Source organism: Aethalodelphis obliquidens, unplaced genomic scaffold (assembly GCF_003676395.1).
Source record: "Aethalodelphis obliquidens isolate GAN/ISIS:26980383/991018 unplaced genomic scaffold, ASM367639v1 scaffold78, whole genome shotgun sequence".
NCBI classification, from domain to species: domain Eukaryota; kingdom Metazoa; phylum Chordata; class Mammalia; order Artiodactyla; family Delphinidae; genus Aethalodelphis; species Aethalodelphis obliquidens.
This window is the reverse complement of record NW_020838022.1, coordinates 6,755,357-6,781,281: the sequence shown is the minus strand read 5'-3', so window position 1 is coordinate 6,781,281 and position 25,925 is coordinate 6,755,357. Positions and strand designations below refer to the sequence as shown.

Below are 25,925 nucleotides of genomic sequence, written 5' to 3'. Positions count from 1 at the left end.
GCAATTGTATTGAGGATAAAGGGAAACAGGCTTGTCACTATCCGAGAATAGTTACAAATATGGATAGGACGGATGCTGGAATGAACTCGGTAGTGTTGAACTGGAATCAGAGATACTCATGGTCTTTAATAGATGATCAGATATACATATGTGTGTATATATAAATATACATTTACATGTATTTTCTGTGTTGAGAGGGCCTTTATTTATTAATATTATTATTTTTTCGGCTGTGCCGCACAGCTTGCAAGATCTGTTCCCCGAACAGGGATTGAACCCAGGCCATGGCAGTGAAAGCCCAGAATCCTAACCACTAGGCCACCAGGGAAGTCCCGAGAGGGACTTTAAACCATAATGCTCAAGTAGCAGTGATTATACCTAGTGCCTATATTTTGGTAATTGTACCAAATACCATTGTCTATTAAAAGGAATCAAGGCTCCTTAGAGAAACAGCTGATCGCAGGGCTTGGGGCAAGGAAAGTATGAATCCGGGACATCTTATGCCAGAAAGTAAAACACTGCTCAAAAAATGATAGATTTGCCAAAAGGACACAGCAGCCAGCTTGGAGGGACTCTCACTGTCCATATCTGAGATGTGAATATCAAAAAAAAAGTCATGGTTATGAATAAAAACCCACTGACTAAAATAGGAGTCCACGAGTCCACAAGGATCAAATAAATGGTGGAGGAGGGAAAGTTCTTCTTTACACTAGAATGCCAATTGATAGGTGTAGAAGGAATAAGGGAAGTAGAGAATCACCATTGGGTAGTCATCATAACACTAGCAGGCAAGAAAGAGCAAAAGATACTAAAATTACTGGGGGAAAGTTTGATGAAAAACCAGGATATTTATAGTCTCAAAGTACTTCCACACAAAATATTTTACCCATTTCAGAGGGAAAACGCTAACTATGCAGTGGAGAAACACAGCAGACACCTCCTTAACCAAAGGATCAAGGGTCACCAGTAATAGGACGAAGTGGTACCATGTGCCTCCTGCAATGAGATGTTGAGAACACAACACCACTTCTGTGGTATTTCTGCCCAAAATGCATAACCCGAATTTAGTAACGAGGAAATATCAGTCAAATCTAAATTGAAGGACATTTTTCAAAATAACTGGCTAGTACTTCTCAAAACTATGAGGATCACAAAAGACAAGGAAAGACTGGGGGATTTCCAGGTTGAGGGAGACTAAAGACACATAATGAGTAAGTGTAACACATAATCCTGGATGGAATCCTGGGCCGGAAGGAAACTTTTTTCCCTCTTGCTAAAAGAGCCTTATTGGCACCACAGGCAAAATATGAACGGGGTCTGTACACTAGGTGGGATAGTTTTGTATCAAGGTTAATTTCCTGATTTTGATAGCTGCAATGTGGTCATGTAGAAATGTCCTTGTCTTTAGGAAATTTACAATGAAGCACTTAAGAGTAATGGGGTATCATGTCTGTATCTTATTCTCAGATGGTTCAGAAAAAATGTGACACACACATACAAATATACACAGACACATACATACATACAAGCGAGTGGGAGGGATGGTGAAACTAATGTGGTTAAATATCAACAACTGAGGAACCTGGGTGAAAAATATATGGGAGTTCTTTGGGCTATTCTTGCAACTTTTCTCTAAGTGTGAAATAAGATAGTTCATGTATTTTTTAAATACTGAAGAGTGAGTGTTTAAAGCCTGAGTCATGCATGAAAGGCTTTTATTTTTTGCCTGTCTACCCACCCCCCCCACCTTGCTCCAAAAACAATTTAGAGTCTTATGAATATGTAAAAAAAAACCACAAGATACAATAAATCCAAAACAAGTAAGAAATATGTGTAGCCTTGGCAAGAACCTTGTAAATTGTCAAATTCTACAAAATGCTCTTGAAAATTTGACAGATTATGTGGAGAGGTTTCTCTTTGTTTTGGGAAACAACCCAAACTTCAAAACAGCTATTAGTTCTTTTGTGTTCCCCATATCCTTTTATTCAAAACTTGACTGCAATTAGACACAGAGAATGCAATACTGGGATATGGATAGGCTTAAAAATTTTACAGAATTTTATGCATGTGTACACACTTTATTAAGTTTGCATTCTAAGATATACACAAGGTCAGCAGTTCACAAAACTTATTATTATTCCAAAAGCAGTTATCATGAAACACAGTGATTATATGTCAGTCAAGCAAAAAGAGCATCTAGTAAATTTTCTTATCATATCATCTCTTATACTTGTTTTCAAATAGAAGCCTGAAATATGATATCATATTAGAATAGGAAGAGAGGATTTTACTTTATAATGATCACTTTTCAAATATTAGACTTTATATAAAAATAAAGGAGTACTGTCAACAAAGCTCACCTGAAGGTTAGCATCTCTATCTTTTACGTAATCCGAAACAACACCTGCACAAACTTAATTTTCTAGTCACTTTAAACAATAAAAATGAACCTTGGCTTAAACAGTAAAGTCAGTTACCTTGCCTCCTAGTTCTCATAACAGAGGAACAACTGCATTTTCCTGTCCCAATTCTACCCCACCACTGAATTTCAAAAATAAATTTAAATATCATTACATTCTAAAGGTTATGTCTTAAGAGTCCTAAATTAGAGCCAAAAAATGATGGCCAAAAGTGTCCCTTTAAGGCAAAGAAGACAGTAGAGAGCTGGTGGATAAATACCCTACAGGAGAAAACCATCTCTCAGTATTATATAGGCAGAGACTTTTAACATGGTTCTTTCACAAACAGAGTAAATACACTGCATACCACTGATGTAATTTTTCTTTGAAATGACATACTAGAGAACAATCTTCATAGTATATACATTCATGTTAGGTTTGAAGGATTATGGACTTTGCACAGGTGAAAGCCAATATGAGAAATAAAGCCACTAATGGCCATTATGGCAGTTATCACAATTTAAAATAAACAACACAGCTGATGCTACAACAGAACTACTTACTGCAAGCTAAGTGATGCTCTCTTATAATTCAGAGAGAATAGGTTTCCCTTCAAGCCCTACAGTATTACTAGTCTGTGGGTACCCTCAAAGCACATCATCTTCCTTTAAAATTCAACGACCTTTGCCTTCAAAAGACACAAATGCAGTAGTTTTCATTTCTTACATTCATTTAAAAATGGAATATTATGGTCCTAGCAGGCAAATTTGCATGTTAAATACAGACAATCCAACCACGATGTCTGAACATTAAAAGAGATCTATCACAACAGACATTTTGCACACAGTTTTAAATAATAAATAACACGGCAATAGATTACACTCAGGTTTTTAAAATAGCTCTATCGGGATTTTCCTCTTTTAAATGTTAAATAACTTATGGTACCGCAGACTTACTATCATGTACACTGTTGACAGCTCAAACAGCTTCTTAAAAGCAGAATGCACAATGACATTGACTTTGGCAGCTCCTAAAAGCTTCCTCATAGATATTAAACTGCGCTTCCCATAAGGCAGCATGTATAAGAACTGGACTCTGATTCTGGGGGCAACACAATAACCAAAATACAGTCGACAACACCACTCACCACACAACAAAACAAACAACTCCAATGACGAAAAAGTAATCAGAAAGAAGCAGCAATCAAAACGGTATGTGGCAATCAGACACATAAAGCCCGTTTTCTACCCTACCTTATGATATACATCTTTACAGCATGACACTGAACCCCAAGGCCCCTCAGGCCTCATTACACCACCCAAGACAAGCTGTCAAGCTCCGTGTACACTTTTCTACACAGTGGTTTGTGTGTAAATAACATTATTCATTCATTTGTAGATGCTCCACACATCTGGTCAAGGCAGGAATTTCTTCTCCTTGATAACACCACCTAGAAACATTAACAATATTTTATATATTCCTTAGGGCAACAGGTTTGAGGAGAACAATATCAACTGGGGTAGCTTAGTCATAAGAAGCTGTGGTGACTAATCCCGGCATCCTGTTAAGTCCGTTTACATTCTCAGCACTAAAATCAATCCTTGCATCCTACACTCCAACAGCAAAGAAGCAATATGCACAGTAATGAAAGCAACGACATGTTTTTTCCCCTTTGTGAGAAATGGCAAGGAAGCGGCTCAAACAGGAAAGGGAAACAAAATAATGTACTTTAAGCTGATGCAGAAAAATAAAAATTTATATCAAAAGCAACTCATCTAATATTGTGAGATAAAGAGATTTGAGACTTATGTAGTCAACAGAGAACAACAACAACAAAAATCTCTCAGGCAAGAGAATTTCTGATCAACTCTAGCTGTCATGACACTGCTGGGAAAAAGAACCATTGTTGAAGATACATATTAGTGCTTTCCTTAAATGTATAGACTCTAAAATACGTGCTCTTTGAAGCACTGAGAAAATATATATATATATATGTACTCTAAGCAATCAAAAATGAGTATTTGAGATTACATTACTAGCTCAAAATGAGATCAGCAAAAAGAGACCTAAGTAAGGTTACTACACTCATAAAATCAAACTTTAGAGAAGTGCCAAAAAAGAACGGCATCAAAATGGTTTAGATCAGTAACACTTTAATCCTCATTACGGATCAAAGTTCCCTGTGTTCCTCCCTGAATGTTTTCTGCAGGAAACAGCAGTTAGAACACTGAATCAGAAATGGGTAAGTCACTTGGGTGAGAGATCATCCATCAAGATGAACGGAGAGCATGAATTGGAGCATGCTACTGGAGCCTCTGCGGTTGTGCTGCCTTTAGCCAGTGAGTCTGCGGACAAGCCACTGCGGCTACTACTGCCATCCAAAATATCTGAACTGAGGACAAAGCAAAAAGAATTATAAGCAGATGCATCTATCAGGGTAAAGGCAAACATAACATGCAATGACATGGTTTCAAGAACTCACGGATCAGTACGGCATTGGTAAATCATAAAAAGCATAAAAGCAACAGCAAAACTAGAGGATGTACTATATTCAGATACCTGGGAGAGGACAATGTCAGAGAAATCCCAAGTTAAGACACGCAAGGTTCTGTATCATTTGGGTGCTCTCCTAGAGGCACCAGAAGGTCCAACGTACCAGTAAGTGTTCCTCTTGACATGTCATGGTTTCCGTGAGGGAGTTCCCCTACCTTCCGCTCAAGCGATTTCTACCCTTATATTTCTCTTCTTTAAAAAATTGTTTTTATTTTTATACTTCTCTTCTTACCTTCAGCCTTCGAGTAAGAGGAGTGGTTACTCGTTGAGGTACCCTGGACTGTCGGAAGTATTCTAGCAAGTATACTGCTTCATGGTCCTTCCATTCCAGAACAGTCTTTCAACTGCTCTAGATTTTATCACTTCCCCACTCCCAAGAGCCCTTCGACTCAAATACACATTTTTTTCTAATTTCCTCCATTATTTGCCTTTTATGTTCTTCTCATTTTATGAATTTCTTAGACTATTTCCTTTCCTATTGCTTTCAAAACTCAAAGGTCTCCCTCCTATTTCTAAAAGACTTGTTTCTTTGATCCCTTCAGTTAACTTCCAGTCAAGCTTCTAATAGGAATGCTCTATATCCACAGACCCAATACCCTCACAGCCCATTTGCTTCTTGAATCCTGACAACTGGCTTGTGCTCCTGTCCTTCCACTAAGACTCCTGATCTGGTCATCAAGAGCGTCTAGAACCCAGCCTGGGGATACCTGACCCATCCAGCCCAGGCTCCCAGGGCTCCCAACAATCAAGCCAGCCTGCCTCATGAATCTGGCTACAGACTTTAGCGTTCACAATTGCCAGCCTTCACAATGTGACATGAGGCTGCCTTCCTGGCTACGATACCCATCAATACAACGTGTAAGCTCTGTGCTGTATATCTGGCCCGAATTCACTCATTCAGTCATTACATTTCTTCTAATATTTACTGAGTACCTGCCAAGTGCAGAATGTATGCCAGCTATTAGAAATACAACGGTATATAAGACAGACATGATCCCTGCCCTCATCTAATTTACAGTATAGTACAGGAGACAGACAGTTATATAATCATGCTAATTAATATATAATTATAATTTGTGATCAAAGCAGTAAAGATATAAGGGACTCTGAGAGTATATAACATGGGTGACCTGATCTAATTTGGAGGAATACGGAGGAACAAGGCTCCCCCAAAGTGATATTTGAGCAGTTGTCTGAAAGATGAGTAGGCCTTAACTGGGTAAAGCTGGGGAAGAAGCAAGGTTATTTCTAGGAGCCAAAACCAGGCTAGTATGGCTATAGCACAGGGAGCAAGGAGAACATGATGAGAGAAAGCTGGCGAGGGAGTCAGGTAGTTTTAGGATCTACACAGACATACTTTTTTATTTTTGAAAAGGAAACAAAGCATAGAATTGGAGAAGGACTTGTGAATCAGCAAATATAGGTTCTAGTTTAAGTTTGATCACTAGCTCCTTTGCAAAAGCTCATCCTGGTCTAAACTGCCCTGAAACTCAATATTATGTCTTTAATATTATCGTTTTTATGAATTTCCAAGTTAATATATTTCCACTGTTAAGCAACCTATGATACATTTGGAAGTTTCTGGGCTCTGTACCACCCTTAATAAAATGTAACTTCCCCCAACCCAGCTTCTCTACTCTTATATTTCTTCAAAATGTCATTTCTTTCTTTTGCCTGTGGATTGTTTTCAGATGGAAACAGAATACAAATAGGCTTTGGAAAAGTAAAAATATCGGGTTGGCCAAAAGGTTCGTTCGTTTTTTCCCATAAGATGGCTCTAGTAGCGCTTAGTCATCTTTAACTTCGTTCGAAACAATTTTGTTAGACTGTGTTGTGACAGCTGTCATATCAGCGTGCATTTAAAAAATATCAAAATTGGTGAATTTTTGTGTAGCCATTTTAATATTGAAGATGGAAGAAAATAGCAACATTTTCGGCATATTATGCTTTATTATGTCAAGAAAGGTTAAAAACACAACTGAAACACAAAAAAAAAGATTTGTGCAGTGTATAGAGAAGGTGCTGTGACTGATCAAATGTGTCAAAAGTGGTTTGCAAAGTTTTGTGCTGGAGATTTCTTGCTGGCCGATGCTCCACAGTCGGGTAGACCAGTTGACGTTGATAGTGATCAAATCGAGACATTAACTGTAAACAATTAATGTTATACCACACGGGAGATAGCCGACATACTCAAAATATCCAAATCAAGCGTTGAAAATCATTTGCACCAGCTTGGTTACGTTCATCACTTTGATGTTTGGGTTCCACTTAAGTTAAGCAAAAAAAAAAAAAAAAAAAAAAAAAAAAACAAAAAAAACCAGTATTTCTGCATGCAATTCTCTATTTAAATGTTCTGTTTTTAAAACAAATTGTGTCGGGCAATGAAAAGTGGGTACTGTACAATAATGTGGAACAGAAGAAGAGATCGTGGGGCGAGCGAAATGAACCACCACCAACCACTTCAAAGGCCAGTCTCCATCCAAAGAACGTGATGGTGTGCATATGGTGGGATTGGAAGGGAGTCCTCTATCATCAGCTCCTTCTGGAAAACCAAACGATTAATTCCAACAAGTACCGCTCCTAATTAGACCAACTGAAAGCAGCACTTGACAAAAAGCGTCCAGAATCAGTCAACAGAAAACGCATCATCTTCCATCAGGATAACGCAGGACCGCATGTTTCTTTGACGACCAGGTAAAAACTGTTACAGCTTGGCTGGGAAGTTCTGATTCATCCGCCGTATTCACCAGACATTGCACCTTCGGAGTTCCATTGATTTCTGTCTTTACAAAATTCTCTTAATGGAAAAAATTTCAATTTCCTGGAAGACTGTAAAAGGCACCTGGAACAGTGCTTTGCACAAAAAGATAAAAAGTTTTGGGTAAATGAAATTATGAAGTTGCCTGAAAAATGGCAGAAGGTAGTGGAACAAAACAGTGAATACGTTGTTCAATAACGACGTATTCTTGGTGAAAATGAAAAATGTGTCTTTTAGTTTTACTTAAAAACCGAAGGAACATTTTGGCCAACCCAATAAAAATGGAAACAGTATATTTCCCAATCCTCCTACTCTATACTTTCTGCTGTCAAATGCATCATTAATAATACCACTTTTAAGTAAGAAGTTTGGAAAATTTAGCTGGCTCTGGTATTTTTTCAACCAAATGGCAAAATGGGTCTAAAATATGAATTATTCAAAGTACTGAAAGAAAGTTGCACAGATTATCTAAGACGTTGGAAAATCAAAAGACCTTTATATTTGCCTTTGGAACATATGTGATTTTCCTCCTGCAGCATTTTGCCTAGACTAATACTAAAATGAATTTACTTTCCTAAAGCACATATTGGCTGGGAAGCCAAAGGACACGCTCTCTGCTGCTTGGCAGGAAGAAACAGGCTTAGATTAAAATTTGGCCACCAAACAGATAATCTGAATATAAATACTTTCTTATTCCAACCAGACTTATGGTGAGCCCTGGGTTAAAAGATTCCATTTGCCATAAAACCTGCTTGCTTAGGTGAATCCTGTATTCATTCAAAAACATAGAACGTGACTCGCCATGAAATCTGTCGTCTAATGCTGTTGATTACCTTAAAGAAATAAGCTAATGGGGAAGTTACCAAGAAAAAAAATGAGTCTGAACATTTCACTTCATGTATTTTTTCAAGAATATATTTTTTCAAGAATTTCTTCTCAATTATTAACTGTAAACATATATAATTGTGTTTCATTGACAGAAAAATAGCATACTTGCATTTAGTCTCCAGTGCAATTTAAATTCAGAGCCTGGTAAACCTTTAACCAGGTATTTTCACTAAACTAAAATCTAGTTTCTGTTCTAATTAATCTGGCACTACTATACTTGGTCCTGGAAGCAGTGACTACAGGTCACAAATTACCCACTGTTAATATACCCACAAGCAAGACTTAACGTGATTTTGTAATTCCAGAGAGATCACTGTACAAAAGTGATTTTCACTGTGTCTGCTATTAAACCTTCTACCAGGGCTTCTAAAAGCAACAAAGCGTGGTCCAATTTAAGTTTCTCTCTTTTTTTCTTTCCTAGTTTAAGCTCTGATGGAGGTGCTAATGAGCCTTAGACTAGTGGCCCAAAGCCAAACAATGGCAGGAAAGCAAAGGACCTAGACAATTCAAATTGGACACAGGAGTACGAGAAACAAAAGTAAACTAATTCATTTCAGCCACTGACTATACCAATTGAGGCAGTATTTGAACCACACCACCAAAAATACTTATGACAGCTAAAGTAGTGCCCTCTGTCTAAAAAAACTAAGGGAGAAAGTATAAGGGAATCATTAAAACATTCAGTGATAAAGTAACAACAAAATTAGGTTGTCCAGTGTGACTCACGCTATCACGCATCTGGTGGAGCCACTCTTGTGCCTTGTCCAGTCAGTAAATTGGGTTCTATCAGATAAATGCCAGGCAGGTAAATGCGCTAGAAATCAGCCGCAGCCCTATCAGTCCCAGCACAGATTTTAGTATAAGGTAAGACTACAGGGCATCCCCCTACCCCTTGGTGTGGGTTAAACTGGTCCATAGGGTTTGTTCTCTACTCTCTACTATCTTACCTTACGAAGACCCAGCATTATCTTGCTGTATAACCGCTAGGTTTTTAAGATCACATAGTTAAATATGACCAGTTCCACTGTCACTTTGGGGATAGGAGTTTTAAAGTATCAGCACATAGGGATGTAACGTACAACATGATCAAGATAATGAACATGGCTATATGTTATAAATGAAAGTTGTTAAGAAAGTCAAATCCTAAGAGGTCTCATCACAAGGAAAAAATTCTTTTTCTATTTCTTTAATTTGGTATCTACATGAGATGATGGACGTTCACTAAACTTATTGTGGCCGTCATTTCATGAGGTACGTGAGTCACATCATTATGCTGCACACCTTGAACTTATACAGTGCTGTATGTCAACTATACTCAGTAAAACTGGAAGAAAAAAATTTTAATTAAAAATACTACTCTTTAGGGCTTCCCTGGTGGCGCAGTGGTTGGGAGTCCGCCTGCCGATGCAGGGGACGCGGGTTTGTGCCCCGATCCGGGAGGATCCCTACATGCCGCGGAGCGGCTGGGCCCGTGAGCCATGGTCGCTGAGCCTGCGCGTCCGGAGCCTGTGCTCCGCAATGGGAGAGGCCACAGCAGTGAGAGGCCCGCGTACCACAAAAAAAAAAAAAAAAAAAAAAATACTACTCTTTAATCACCAGAAAAAAAAGTATCAGCACAGAAGTCTAAGCTGCTCACACAAACATCTTCAAGTATATGTGAACATTTCTGTCATAATAAATAATGATTACCTTATTCTTTGTACATGTAACATATTCGTGATAAAATTTTCTTGCCGTGACACATACGTTAAAAAAAATGTTAAAAATCACTAAGATAAATCTAGTGTAAAATGTTAAAATAAAACCATAAAGGTTAAGTCAGCAGTCCTGTTAACACTAAGGCACTGGGCAGGAAATTTCATGGAAGACTTTTTCCTTTTCTGTAGGAGAAATAGACTATCACTTAATCTTTACTACATGGCTAGCAGCCCTGAAAACTCCTTTATTTTATATGCCACAGATAGCCTTACTCCTAAAAGAATGAGGAGCAGAACAAGAGTTCCCAGCATGAAGAAAAGAATGAAAGCACCATGTAAAGGTGTACTTCCGAGCTATGGTCAAACTCCTGATGTTCATAAGGACTAAATGCAGAATGACGTAATTCCTACCTTGTGGTTAACAAAGGTCCCCAGATTTGCTTGGCAAAAAAAAAGAATTCTTAGTAAAAAATAGGTTTATAGGGCTTCCCTGGTGGCACGGGTTCGAGCCCTGGTCCAGGAGGATCCCACAAGCCGTGCAGCAACTAAGTCCGTGCGCCAAAACTACTGGGCCTGCGCTCTAGAGCCCGCGTGCCTAGAGCCCGTGCTCCGCAACGAGAGAGGTCGCCGCGATGAGAAACCCATGCACCACAATGAAGAGTAGCCCCCGCTCGCCACAACTGGAGAAAGCCAGCGCACAGCAATGAAGACCCAACAAAGCCAAAAATAAATAAATAAAATAAACAAACAAAAAAGAAAGATTCAATCACTAAAAAAAAAAAAAGAAATAGGTTTATGAAAAGGAGGCCTACTATTCCTTTGCATAGCAGTTGGCACACCGGACACAAACTTCATATGGGTCAATACTCAAACTTCACATTTATTGATAATTTATACTTCAAAGATGCAAGCTTTTAAAGATCATTATCTAGTATATAAAGTTTAAAGTTTTAAAACCCATCTCTTCTTTATGGAGTGGGGCAGGGAACAAACTATAATGATTGAAATGATGAGATAATGCCTACTGATGATCTGATACCTTTTCTCTCCCTAAAATGTATAAAAATGGTTTCCTTAGTTATCGAGTAGATTGTTATCCTTGGCAACAGGTAGCTCCTGTCTCTGTCCCCATTTCTAAGAATATGGATCTCTGATCAATGAAGCTGCTTTTAAGATAGGAAAAAAAGTTTCTGCAAAAGCAGAATCCAATTTTACGTATCATGAATAACTCATATTTAAATTCTGTTCATTGTAAGACATAAATGTCAGCAATCTTAGTACACAAGGTGTTCCAAGAGTCTTATTGCGATTGTCAGCTTTAACAGCCTCAGAAGTCCAGATGCTCCAAACTTACTTGAAAGTTTAATCACCTAAATATCTTTGATACTGAGTTTTGTGAATTTTGAGTAATAAGTTTCTCTTTAATATATTACTTGAGCCATATGTTGGCTTGTTAGCGCTCTATGAGCAGCCACGAATAAAGTCAATCTCTCCAGATTGTGTTTTGTGTCTCTCCAGATTACTTTTTGTGTTTACAGATCAGAAGTGCCCTTCATCCCCAATGTTGATGTTCCCAGGGCTCCCACAGCCAGTCACATGTCTACGGAGAATGGAGGTGGTGGCAATAGAAATAGAAGCCTCATGGGAGTTCCCTGGTGGCCTAGTGGTTAGAATTCTGGGCTTTCACTGCCGTGGCCTGGGTTCAACCCCTGGTCAGGGAACTGAGATTCTGCAAGCCATGTGGCATGGCCAAAAAAAAAAAAAAAATAGAAGCCTCACAACAGCTACCATCACAGACAGCTTAGGTTGTGCTGCTCAGAGGAGTAAACGTCTGAACAAGGGGAGAGGGCCCTTGGTAAATGCCATATATTCTCTGTCCTTCCTTACTTATTAGTGTGAACCTGTTTCATAGAGTCAAGCACAGTCAGCCTACAGCAATATTTAAAAAAAAATCACCTCACCCTGTATGTTTTTAGCTTGGCGAATGCTTTCGTATCATTTAACATGAACTTGGTTACTTGGTTAGTAACTGCGTAAGGAAACCTATTTATAATGTCATGTGCCTATATTAAAACACACTTTACCATAAAAGTGATATGCAGTTTCCACTCAGTATAGAGTTTCACCCACTAGTCCTCTTGACGAGCTTTAGAAGTTTTCTCTCTGCAACCATCTACATACCTGGAAAGACACATTGAGCTAACAAGGACAGACAGGGATGAGAGAGAAGAGAGACTGTGGGGCTGAAAATAGCCAGAACCATCTAAAAGGCATCTGTTCCAAGGTTAGAATGGTACTGATCAACGAGTCTAATGAGCTAGAATAATCTGTGACTTCTTGGGTCAACTAGAAGTAGAGGTTACCTTGGAAAAACAATGAATAAGTGATTTGGAAAGAAGGAATCGTCAGTCTGTATAACTTATAAGTGGCTTACAGGATTCTTCCATTTAGAGAGCACCATCTTTTTTATTTTAAAGTGAACGCCCTCTGGGGTTCTTAAAAAAAAAAAAAAAGAACCTTAGCCATCAAATTCAGGGAACAAAAAGTTCTGCAAGGCACTACACAATTGCATCCAAAACATGGGTGCTCAGTAAGTTGACTGAAACGTACTGAAAGATTTCAAAATATCACCTGGCCACTGCTATTATCCCTTTCTCTTCCTTCCTATAAGTATGTTGGCATCCAAGTACTCAACTCATCCAAGTACTCAAATTTGGGTACAGGAAAAGAAGTTAACTTTCGCACAAAAACATGAAAGGGCCTTAAGTTAGACATCTAAACTCGGATGAGTAAGACTAAAAGACTAAAAAAAAGTTATGTGAACAGACCACAGGAATCTGCAAGTGTTACTATTTAAACGAAACCTTAGTTACTATTGTGACGAAACACCCCAAAATTTTCAAAAAGATTTTATAACAACAGATAGTGCTATTTAGAAAATGCCATGCTTAAGAGAATGCTGGTGTTCTCTGCTAAGTTAAAAGGATATAATACAAAATGCAGGCAGAGCAGCTACAATCAAGGCATATTACCCAGGGCAACCCAGAAGCTCCTTCTCATGCCATCCAGCTGTTGACACTCTCCCACACTATTAGCACCTACTGAGAGGCTGACCTAACAGGAGCTAGGCATGAAGGTGAAGGTGCCAAAAAGATACACGCACTTCCAAAGGAAGTCCTGGTGACTTTCAAACGATCTGGTTTCTCACACTGTCTCCATCTCCATGGAGATTTCACCTCTAGGGAGCATGGATAAAAAGTTGAATATGTTTTAAATGATCCCAATATACTTTTGCTGCGGTTCTTTTCAAATACATCATTCCCTAGTATCCTTTGGATTTTATTTCATTTTTTACCATGAACTGAGATCAGACAATTGTGCAGCCTCCGGAGACAGCATAGTGGTAGTGCCTTGGAAGAGCCTCTTGGGCTGGCTTTCGGTCTCCATTTCACCTAAAACAGAAAGAGATGATGCTACCATAAAGCAATTTTACAGATACAGGCTTGCTGCTAAAATGGGGTGATCTTTGTTTAACCAAAGATCGGAATACTTCAAACTGTTACTTGAAAGCTATTTTCCCATGTGCTTTAATGTAGAAGAAATATACTGCCACATAAACTCAACTAAAAAGTCAGCAGCCGGGGCTTCCCTGGTGGCGCAGTGGTTGAGAGTCCGCCTGCCGATGCAGGGGACACGGGTTCGTGCCCCGGTCCGGGAAGATCCCACATGCCGCGGAGCGGCTAGGCCCGTGAGCCATGGCCGCTGAGCCTGCGCGTCCGGAGCCTGTGCTCCGCAACGGGAGAGGCCACAACAGTGAGAGGCCCATGTACCGCAAAAAAAAAAGTCAGCAGCCCTAAAAATACCTTCTCATTTATTGTATGTAGTCTGCTGCCCATATAGTCAGGTTCTTTAATAGAAAAGTAGAACACTGATTGCATTAGGCAAAATGAATCAAGACTAATAACTACAGCAGAAATAAAGTATCCCCCAAGAGCTGAAGCTCACGGTGAATAATAATTTATGCTAGATGATTAGTAAAGACTCTTGATTTTATATATCTTAATGTCAGAACATTTCCTGAGTTGAAGTCAAACGGATTCAAAGGCATGCAGTCTGATAAAGAGCATATAAATCAAAGGTTGCTTTAGGCTACTTAGTGAAAATGAAGATTAGAAAATATAAGTTTGAAAGCACATCTGTAACTGAAAGCAATTATTAATTAATTCACAAAATTGATGTTGTACTGGCGACTTCAATCCTACAGATTTTCTCAGAACTGGGAATGGAAAAACTTTGCATCAGAAGAAATAATGCTTAACATTTTGCCACTGGGAGTGCACAGACTAACAACCCTAAATTAGACAGAAAAGCCCCTTTCCAAATAAGCTATGATTTAAAACATGCACATACCTTGGTTTCAAAGCTCTTTATCTGAGCTTTAAAATTGAACGTTAAAGACAATTTAATTCATGGGCCTATCTACACTCCATTAAGAAATGAGCAACCATGAACTTAAACCTCTACAAGATTCTTATGATGGAAAAAGATCAAGGAAGAACAAATGCAACATTCACTTTTCCCCATATTATTAATTAATTCATATTATCTTTCCTCTGGAGCTATTCTGAAAATTACTGCAATTCAAGAAAGGTTATGTTTTCATTTGCTTTTTTCCATGCTTTAACATGCGGCTTTTCAAAGCTGCTGCCGGGCTTTCAACACCTCATTAGCAAAAGACTTTAGCCCTTTTTAGCAAGGAATCCCTCCATCTGCTGGTATATTTTGGAATAGCTTTGAAACTGAACAACCATATTACATTCCATCAACTTCCTACAACATATTTAAAATTAATACTAATAACTATACTAGCTTTAATTTCCAAGTTTTATTTTCACATAATAGCTCCTGAGAAGGTTCTTCGGATTGTAAATAATTCCTTGCAGCGTTAAGGAAAAAGACTATTAGTTTATAAAATAAAATTTATTCACTAAATACAAATATTGTCACTGTATCAGCATCTATTCCCCACAGCACACCATCTTTAATTTTAAGTTGTCTGAAATATAGCACTTTTTGAATCTGTGTATGATGCTATACCACTGGAAAGTCTTCGCCGAAGCTGCAAGTATCTGTTTACCTAACATTAGAAGAGTTGATTTGTTTACTAGCTTCAGAGGTGATCTGCACAAAAAAAACCACTTACTGAATTGCTTTTTTAAAATGATCATTAAAACTCTCATTTAAAATGACATCCAACACTTGTAATCATGTGGTCATATCCCCAGGAATAATGACTAAACCCGTGTTAAATTTCTTTGCCTTTTTTTTTAATAGACTCCATTGGGTGCCCTCTATAAGCATCTAAAACTAGCACTGAGTGAGATCATTTTCGTTCAGTGCTTTGTGGTTTAAAATAAGGTAATTAAGAGAGCACCCCTTGGGAGTTTGGGGTTAGTAGATGCAAACTATTACACATAGAATGGATAAACAACAAGGTCCTACTGTAGAGCACAGGGAACTATATTCATTATCCTGGGATAAATCATAATGGAAAAGAATATAAAAAAAGAATGTCTGTCTGTGTATAACTGAGTCACTTTGCTGTACAGCAGAGATTGGCACAGCATTGTAAATCAACTCTACTTCAACAAAAATATTAATTAAAAAAAAAATAAAGTGTATTTCTTATAAACCACACGCACAAAAAAGAGTACCCTATCATATCAAAAACGCTATAGAGACTCAAATGGGAGGCGTCATTTGGTGGTGACTTATATTTGAGCATACAGCATGTGTATGGACTTATTTGCTATGACATTAACACATATTTCTGCAATGTATCAACTTACATCTCTTTTATATTCAGATCACTGAGAGGCAAAATTTCTGGAATATATATTGATATTATGAATATCTGAATAAGATTCAGTTATGAAGTATAAAAAAATATAGACAGTATCATATAACTAATTCCCAGAATTTAGAATCAGTAAAGCATACATTGGAAAGAATATTTCACTATTTCTTTAGAAGAAAGGAGTCATGCCTTGAACTCATTTCAGACAGAAATGCTAATTTGTAACTCAAGCTGAAGGGGATGACACATACCTTTTCTTTTAAGAGGACCAAGAACACTGGGCCTAATGCACTTGACTGGACTCTGGCTTCTCCTGCTTTAAAGAATAAACAAACAGGATGACATTAAAGTACTTTTGGCAAATCAATAAAATTGACGAATACATAGGGAGAAATGGACAATGTCTGTGTTGTAGGTTGAGTACGTGATCTGACCTGGCATATGACAATCTGGAATAACATGGCATTTTAAGCTATTTTAAAAACTTGTTTTCTGGGCTTCCCTGGTGGTGCAGTGGTTGAGAGTCCACCTGCCCATGCAGGGGATACGGGTTCGTGCCCCGGTCCGGGAAGATCCCACGTGCCACGGAGCGGCTGGGCCCGTGAGCCATGGCCGCTGAGCCTGCGCGTCTGGAGCCTGTGCTCCGCAACGGGAGAGGCCACAACAGTGAGACGCCCGCGTACAGAAAAAAAAAAAACAAAACACTCGTTTTCTAAGACAAAATATCCACAATAGTTTAAAAAAAAAGGATAAACCTTATTAATAAGTTGTTTGGGATTTTGACTGGTCTACAATTAAAAAAATTTTTTTCCTTATCCTTATAAAGAATATATTTTCAAGTGTGTGTGTCCCCTCTGAACATAAACTGGCATAAGCCTCAAAAAAATAAATATGGTAAAATGTTAATGGCAGAATATATAGGTGGTAGGTATAGGGATGTTCACTGTGAAATTCTTTCAGTTTTGCTGTTTGAAAATTTCCATAATAAAATGTTGGGGGAAAAGTTCACCAAAGAGACAAATTTAATGAACAGCCTTTCAACCACGTTTAAAAAGCAGGTTTACTTACCTGGAAAAGCGTCTTGGACTAGGAACGGGACTTGGTGGTAGCCCGCTGCTGCTCACAAACATTTGTAAGGATGGTGAAAAACACTGCTAGGGAAAAACATATTAAAATACTTCTAGTGCTCCAGTTTTCAAAAGGTTCTTATCAAAATGACAACAACAGCATCCTTAGAATTGCTTACCTATCTGTCTCTCATACATGTTTATGAGAGAATACATAGATAGATAGATAGACAGATGGATAGATTGATAGATTTTTTTCAAATTACTACTATAGACTTTTATTAATTTTCCTTCCAGTCATTGAATTCATCAAAATTGAGGTGATGTGTGTGTGTGTGTGTGTATTTTAGAGAGTAAACAGGTCAGTGTGTGAAAGAGAGTTAATATCTTGTCAATGAACCTACCTTTCCAAATCCTCTGGTGGGTGATGGTGCTGGAGAAACCGGAGTGAAGTCAATCCTTTTAGGAGAATATAATTTCTCTGGCTTGTCAAAATCACTATCACTCTGTAAATAGAAAGTGTTATTTCCTCATAATTCACAACTCAACACATCACAGTTCTTCTTTACTACACAAATAGGCCTACATTTTTAGAGCAGAAATGTATAGACTCTAAAAAGTTGCAACCTCATATTCTGGTGGGAAAGCAGAGATCAAAAACACTGAATTCAAATGTGGAAACAGGAGGGCAAGAGGTAAATGAAAAAAATGAATGAAGTCAATGAACGATACAGCGGGTTCTAGAAAATAAAAAACAAGCAGATATGTTAAAACTTTACCAGGCTCAAGCTCTCATCCCATGATTGGCTTATCTGCATTGCAGTTTGCACTTCTCTAAAACAGACAAAAATGAATGGCCATTAGTGCTCATAAACAAGACATACCTTTGGCCACACCCTGTTCTTGTGAGGCACTAACCTTTCATGTGCAGTTTCTCTGTTCATCATATCCATGCCTTCCTCCTGCAAAGGCAAACATGTGCTGAAAACATAAAATTTAACCACACAGTTCTCTATTTCAAAGAAAATGAAAAGGACTTTTCTGCCTCATTTGACATCATCACAGTACACCGGGACTGACATTTTAAGACTGTCACCTGTGCCACATCTGTATTTTATCTGCCCACTCAGAAGAATTTGAACCTGTCCACAACTAACCAGAGTGGCAGCCTGACTCATTTTTAATATCTAAATCTGCAAAATGAAAATAAAATCAAAATGTAAAATGCAGAAAATTACAGATCTGAGCCAGTAAGTAAAATTTACCCTTTTGATTTGAAGCAGTCTGCTGCTAGGAATCCGATTAGGTGAGGGTGACAGCAACTGGAAAGAAGAAGTAAACATTTACTATTTTCTGAATCACAAAGCAGCGGCCTGCTGTCAGTGCCAGTGTACAACCTCTTCCTAGATAATTTTTCATATTCTTCTTAGAAATCGAGCTCTTTAAATCACTGAATATTAATGCACTAGAGAGGCAGTACATTCAGGGTTTTTTTTGATCACAATGTAATTGATAAAGAAATTTGGTTACAAGAATTATGACTGATTATAATTTTAACCCTTGAAAACCTTCATCTCTGGCAAAAGCCAAGAAGCAAGTAATTGTGCATTTCCTGGTTGGAAAACAATGCTTTAGTCTTCCTCTCCTAAGCAGGCAAAGGTAAGTAAACTGAGAGCCATTCAGCAACTAACGTTTCAACATTTTATCCTATTTGAAATGACCCATGAGTACATTCAGTCTTTAGAAAGTACACCAGGTGTCCAACCTCAAAGCACCATCTGTCGCTAGACAGGCACTGACTTTAACATTTTTCCCAAAATGAATGCAGAGCCGTGTACGTTTATGTAAAAAAAGACTCCAGGTCTTAGAAATAGCCATTACCCCACTTATCTAAAATAAGGAACTCTATACGAAGGGAAAGCAAAAAACACTGATTCTATTCATTTTTATTACCAATGCACTGACGGAGGAAGACAAGCAAATAAGCCCAATATAATATATTGTCTATGATTAATGTTTATCGAAAACACTTTAAAACTGCAATAAGGAGATTTTACTTGCGTGATCTAAGTCAATTCTAAAATTCGATCACTAATGCTATCACCACAAAGCTTACTAGTTCAGAAAAAAATCAATGTAGAGGCAAGGTGCATTTTTAAGATAACTGTTGCTTTCCCTTAGATCATTTTTTAATAAAGCAAAGATGAAATGACTTGGGGGCCAAATTATGTTCCTTCAAAATCATCATAATCTGATCATGAAATGTAAGGTACAATTTATATCAACATCTTACTCAGTTGCTGGTTGGCGGGGGGGAGAGTCTATAGCCATAATGTAAACAACTGCTATTTATTCCATGATGAAATGAAAATGAATCTGTAATACTATAAAACCAAATATGACAATTATCCTGCTACAAGAGACCCTATCCTATTCAAACTTTTAAAAATACTCATGTAGTGAGCAGTATAAAATGGTGATGATAAACTGCTCTAAGGTTTTTAGGCAAAAGCTAATTCTGGTGAAATTTTTTTAAAGTTATCCACTAAAATAAGATTTTACCTCAAAAGATATCCCTTCATTTCCCACCCTTTTCTTTTACTTCTTCCTCTCCTAGGCTTTGAAACAAGAAAAACTTTACCAGTAAATTCCTTTCCAAAAGTATTTTTTTCCATTATGAAAGTAATATATGTTTGCTGGTGAACTCTTGATAAGGTCATTTGAAAAATGCTAAGCTACTAGGCAAGTAAATAAGGCAGGAAAGACTCCATCAGGATACTGTGGCAGAGAGCATGAACATGTCAGTCAGGGAACAAAAGAAACCCCAAAGGCAACGAAATAATCAGGAAAGCCAAAGTACGGATTGCCAGAAGCTGACTGTGGAGAAAGCCACAAGCTTAGATGGTACATCTATATCACCCACAACTTGTCGATTTGAGACAGAACTGGAGAGTAGACCCTCAAGAGGGACAGAGAACAGCAGAGCTGTGTCCAGTACCAGCAACAAGAGCAATGGATGGGCTGAGCAAAAAGCCAAGAACCTCAAGGAGGCGCCAGTTAATGGTGTGAAATTAGAGCAAAGGGCTTAAATGGGACCAGAACAGAGGCCCCTGACACTGGGGACTTTAGCAGCACGGTTTTTAAATGGAGTTGTGGTAGATGTAGTGAGATTATAAACTGGCTGAATTGTTGGCAAGGAGTCAGAGGCAGTTGAGTGTGGATTAAACTTTGAAAAAGCTCGGAGAGGGGAAGGGAAAAAGGGAAAGACAGACGTATGAAAAAGAAGAGAAGCTTGTCTTCCAGATATGAGATGTGTGAGCCGGGAGAAGAAGGTGGGAGGGAAAGAGCCAGCAAGGAAGAGACTGTGAGGACACAAGATAGAGCAGAGACGACAGACTAAGCAAAGGCACAGGGGAGTCCGACAAATTCCCAACCATTAGCAGGAAGCACCCCATGTGAAGGGAAAGACGCTTCCAGGAGAAGAAAGCTGCCGGTTCTGGAAGAGAGGTGTCTGCCTTCTCTGAGAAGTGAGAAGGGTCATCTGCTGAAAGTGAAAGGGGGTGAGGCAGGATGATTGTTGTTTCTGAGAAGATTTCTAAATATTGCTTTGGAGAACAGCACGGGGCCACTGGCATCTTGAACCCACATGCCTGGAAAGAATGTTATCTTTTTTCCCTTCAAACGACCAATTCCTCTTATTTCTCTACCCAGAATAAAGGCAACACGTTTCCCCCTGGTCACCAAGAAACAAAATCTCAGTCACTGCAGTCCTCTTCTCCCTGCCTTTCTATCTAATCAGTTAATAATGAAGGTCCTAGTTCTGCACATCTCTTTCTTCAGCCCCGCCCTCCTCCCCCCCCAGCCCTTTCCATTTCAGTCTGCATGCATTTTAGTAGAGCCAGAAGAAAGGCTATTAATGAGAGATGCACCCCGCCAGAGTTGATAAGAATCTTCACATCTTAGAAAAGAGCCAAGTGAAGTTCAGAGGGGCAAAATCATTTTCCCTTCTTTGCTATGCTGTTGAGATCAGAACACGCTGTAGAACATATAGAAACATTTTTCACATATACAGCAAAAACGAGTAGTTCTATGTTCTAGTATGCTCAGGGAAGAAGGGGCAGTAAACGAAATCTCCAGAGAGCTACCATTTCCCCCTTGAAGTATCTGTAGCCACTTCAGCTGGAAATCTTTCTTAAAAGTGTTATATTCCCCACCCCCATTTCTTAAACAGATTTGACCAAACAGAATGGCACTGGAAGATCTCTATTCTAATCCCAGCTCTGCCACTTACTAACTGTGTGATTCGGAGCAAGTTACTTAGATCGGCTGAGTCTTAGCTGTTGCCTCTTTTAACTGGGAAAAACATCTTTTGCCCTGCCTACTTCACAGGGGTTGCTATGAGAATTAAATGTGTGAAAGTACTTTGTAACATGTAAAATACCATATGAGTGTAGGTATTACTATAATTTAAGGAAAGGTTAATGACCCAGGTATCTGTAGGAACATCAATTATTTTACAGTTCAATGCCAGTGACACCCTCAGGGTCTATTAACAGGCTCTCAGCCCTAAGACCAACCCACGGGCTGATTTTGTAAGAACCTCTGTCCGCTTTTCAGTTTTCCCCTCTCCTCCCTTGCTGCTAATAAACCTTTAACCCAAATGTACCTCTTCTGATTTGCTGCTTCTCACACACTACTAGGTTGGAAGCTTATTATAATTGTGCATAAATTTTAGATGATTCAGAGGTCAGAGAGCCCCTCCTATAAATAAACTGATGAACCTTTGTGCACAGTCTATGGAAATCTGGTTCAGCCATTTAGAGGTCTATTTGCTTACATCTCATATCTTCCAGGGCACTGCAATTACCGGATAAGTGGGCTCCACATGTGAAGGGCTACTATGTAAAAACCTCAACATAATTTCTCCCAACACAACCAACCAACTAAAAAATTGTTCCCTGATGGCTCTGGCTATATAGACCAGTCACCATCAGCACCTCTACTGGAATACAAATCCAAGCATTTTCAAATAGACTTTACTTTGAATGGATAGCACTGTCCAACAAAAATAAACACTCTGCTACCATATACATGATTTTTGCATCCTAGGACAAATAAAGACCACTGTTCTCAGTTATAATTAGAAGTTAATCCTGACTTACCTCACTACCATATGCAAGTAGTGACAAAAAACAAGGAACAATGTTTAAAAATACCTAGTCCCACAGCCAAGAAAAAATTCTAACCAGGTTTCCTTTTTGCACCAAAAGCTAAAAATAGCCATAGCATAAGCAGTAAACAAGACAGGTAATATCATTTGTTTCTTTTGTAAGCAATGGTGCAGAGCACATCATCTCAAGAAAGAACTACATTTGCAAGTGCTTCCCCCGATCCCAACTACTGATGATACTTACTCCTATACTTACCAAGCTGTGACGGCTCATGATGGTTGTACTATTCCTCCGAGTTCTAAACATGTAAGGTTGAAAAACCTGGGAAAGGTCACTGAAAAATAAAAGATAAAATGATTAATGTCTTCTCATATAAGATATCCTTCGACTGTATTAACGCCAGCTCTCTGGTTAACAGTGAAATCGACAAGGGCTCCTCATTTCATACAATGTAGCACTTTCTCACCGTCCTCCTCCTCTTCAGAGCTTCCGGAGTGGTGTGCTGTGGATTACAGGTTGGCTGATACTGATCTCCTCCGGCTTGGGGGCCGGCTAGGAGAGGTATGGGGCGGAGCTCCAGACTGGTTGTCTCCAGCTCCTTCTGGGCAGAACTCACGCCCCCAGACCGGTTACCACCAGACACTGGCAGCCTCATCTGTTTACCCCAGAGGACCTACCCGCAACTGTTACTGCTTTCTACATGTGCTGTGACTTGAAAAGGGCTGGGGAGCCCTGATGTCCAGTGGGAGCCCTATCAGCACATCTCCCACTATTGCCCTAAACATGTGTTCTACTTTGGAACCCTGCTGTCCAACTACATCAGCACACCTGCAATCTTGCTACTGTTGCCCCTTCTGCCTCAAATGCCTTCCCTCCCACCACCATCTGTCCAAACCCTTCCTCTCCTTCAACACCCATCGAAAATGCCAGACCCTCCACAAAGCCCCTCTTCATTCCACAAACCTAATGCGATCATTCCCTCCTTTGCATTGGGTGGGAGCACAATGGGAAATCAGATGTTTCTTGAGACACCGACTTTTTTATTAAAGGAAAGTGTGCATGTGGTTTAAACCCCTTGGTAGAGGTGTTTTGGTCATCCCTGCAGTCCCTAGCAGAGTGCCATGCCCAGGACAAGAGGTCAAGAAGGATTTTCAGGGCTGAACTGGATTGGGCTTCAAGGGACCGTGGAGATCACCTAATCCAGCTCTCTGAAATTTTAAATGAGAAAACAGAGACTCAACAAGGCTAAGTGACTCATTCCTGATCACAGCCAGTTAGGGAGAAAACTGGGACTAGGCCTGGTCGCCTCACTCCTTCTTCTGTCGCATCATGCTACCTTTCAAATAATTACTTAAATCATGATTCAAAAAAACCCAGCATGTTATTTCTACAACAGTCTAAATGCAGGTCAACAGGCTCACCCCAGTCCCCAGCAATTGCTGGCTTATGAGATTCAAAAAGACAACCAGAAAAGACCAGTTTATTCCTATAGTGTCAAAAATAAATGTAGAGCTGAGGACAGCATTAGAAAAGCAAAGAGTCACTCCACCATTCCCTCAGTTTTGAAATATAAAAAAAAGGTGAATCTGCTTTTTCCCTAAAATAAAGATATTATAATCAGTTTGACAGACAAGGATTACCTCTTCCTTCGCCTTCACTGTGCCTGATTAGTGTTTTTGGCTAATTCTACTCCCATCCCCTTTTTTTTGGAGTCATTCCATTTCTACAGGGTCTCACAAATTGGCTCTAAGATGAATTGCCCACTTACAAAAAGTGAAATGTAATAGGCTCAAGACGTCTGCCAACCTAACCTTCACTATCACAAGAGTCTACCTTAAAATAGACCCTCTGGTGACTTAAATCACATGAAAACACAAGACCTTACGCTAAAATTCAAGGGTCAATTCTTTCGATTATTTTCCAAAACCTGTGCTTTCACTGACATGCCACCCTTCTTTTTTTATTGACCAGAATGCGTTTCAGGCAGTTCTAGGATCTGGAAACATTATGACAAATCCCAATCACTTAATAGGACATGAATATGCCATTTAATTACAAGTTATTAGATAAACTGTGATTTATTGAAGTAAACCTGTGTTAATGCCAGGGTTCCTAAACTAAGCTTAGAAATAGCAACTCTTAGACGCAGGTGTCAAGTTGCAATCCTAGTTCCAGGGTCTTCAGTCTGACATTCAGTGGTGTAAATTAGGCAGGGCAAGCAACTTGTTAGAAGAGCCAGAAGCTTCTTGTAGTTTCTTTTACAGTGGGCCAACAGAGCCCCAGGTAGAGAGGGCCCCCAAGTTTGGGGTCAAACTTTCACTCCACCTTGGGACCCAAGTTACTGTCAAGCAAACAAGTCCCCACCCCCTCAGCATGGAGGACCCAAATGAGCTCCAACTCTCACTTGAGGGAAGGAAGACTGCTTGCAGGGGGTCGAGGAGCCCCTGAACCCTGCACTCCATCCTCCCCAACCGTGCTCACCTGAGCCCTTGGATCAGGGGAGCGCTGTTGGCTCTCCTCAGGGTGACCCCATCAGATGTGTCAGACTCCAAGTCCAGCTCCATTTTCTCCTGAGCCATGTCGGAGACTTGCAGGCAGGCACGGCGGACAGTGCTCAGCTCCTGGTGCTTAGCTATGGACTCCCAAGACTCTCACTGCAGGACTGAGCTGCTGGGGACTGGCAGTTGGGGGCGGGGGCTAAGGGGCGGAGGCTTGGGGGCGGGGGCGGAGAAAAGCAGGAGAGGAGGAGGAGGGAAGGAGGATGAGGATGAGGGAGGGGAGGAGGACGGAGAGGTCGTGGTGGACGGTGACAGGATAAAGGAAGAGGAACGAGTAAGGAGAGGGATGGAAGGAGGAGGTAAAAGAGCAAGAGGGAGGGAAAAAGGTAGATGGAAAAGCAGGAAGACAAAGAGGGTACAAGGAGGAGGACAGAAGGGGGAAAAGAAGACGGGGGAAAGGAGGAGGGTAGGGTGGAGGGAAAAGAGGAGCGGGGGGAGTGAAAGAAGAAGGACGAAGTATGGGGAAGAGGAGAGAGAAAGGAGGGAGCAGAGAAGGACGGGGGGGAAACTAGGCAGCGGCGGCACTCATGCTGCTATCTTTTGGCCAACGACCTCAAGCGGGGCCGGGCTACAGACACCCCAGCTGCCCGGGCAGCACTAGCACCGAGGAGCTGACAGTCGGGCAGGGCCCGGCCAGGCAGCCTCGGAGACTCCAGCTCCCCATGCTCGGGGACCCGGTCCAGTCCCCCATGCTCCGGGACCCGGTCCGGAGGCTCCTCAGCCCTGCGATCGGTGCTTCTCCTCTCCTCGCCCCCCCTCCCTGCCTGGAGGACAGGTGGGGGGTTCGACCAGCCGCCGCCGCGGTGCCTCCTTCTCCTGTCTTGGGTTCTAATGGCCCGGGGGAACCCCTCGGGGCCAAGACCAAATTCTACAACCTGCCGCCTCTCACGCCTCAGAAGCGGGAACCTCCGCCGTGCCAGGTCTTCCGCGTCCGGGGACCCATCGGGTCCTGCGCACGCGCCCAGCGGCCGCGCCAA

At 40.1% G+C, this 25,925-nt stretch overlaps 1 protein-coding gene and 1 non-coding gene across 16 annotated transcripts in view; both read right to left on the bottom strand.

The window, feature by feature from the left end:
• The window catches only part of PABIR2 (PABIR family member 2), an 80,624-nt gene extending 54,732 nt beyond the window's left edge, over positions 1 to 25,892 (bottom strand). The window contains exons 1-10 of one of the 15 annotated variants that reach the window (XM_027092515.1): positions 24,872 to 25,889; positions 22,646 to 22,724; positions 18,485 to 18,541; positions 18,138 to 18,181; positions 17,999 to 18,053; positions 17,624 to 17,725; positions 17,221 to 17,303; positions 16,404 to 16,465; positions 13,651 to 13,747; positions 1,961 to 4,791 (exon numbers count right to left, since the gene is read on the bottom strand). In XM_027092515.1, the coding sequence (XP_026948316.1) occupies positions 4,647 to 4,791; positions 13,651 to 13,747; positions 16,404 to 16,465; positions 17,221 to 17,303; positions 17,624 to 17,725; positions 17,999 to 18,053; positions 18,138 to 18,181; positions 18,485 to 18,541; positions 22,646 to 22,724; positions 24,872 to 24,969 (822 nt within the window). In that variant the 5' untranslated portion in view covers positions 24,970 to 25,889 and the 3' untranslated portion in view covers positions 1,961 to 4,646. Of the gene's footprint in view, positions 1 to 1,960; positions 4,792 to 7,756; positions 7,806 to 13,650; positions 13,748 to 16,403; positions 16,469 to 17,220; positions 17,307 to 17,623; positions 17,726 to 17,998; positions 18,054 to 18,137; positions 18,182 to 18,484; positions 18,542 to 22,645; positions 22,725 to 24,871 lie in introns of those variants that run through there. The other 14 variants (XM_027092521.1, XM_027092514.1, XM_027092519.1 and 11 more) reach the window with 14 other exon arrangements.
• On the bottom strand, positions 10,477 to 10,611 carry LOC113612554 (small nucleolar RNA U109). Its single transcript, XR_003429877.1, has one exon. It is a non-coding gene; the product is annotated as a small nucleolar RNA U109 (small nucleolar RNA).
• Positions 25,893 to 25,925: the final 33 nt, after the last annotated feature.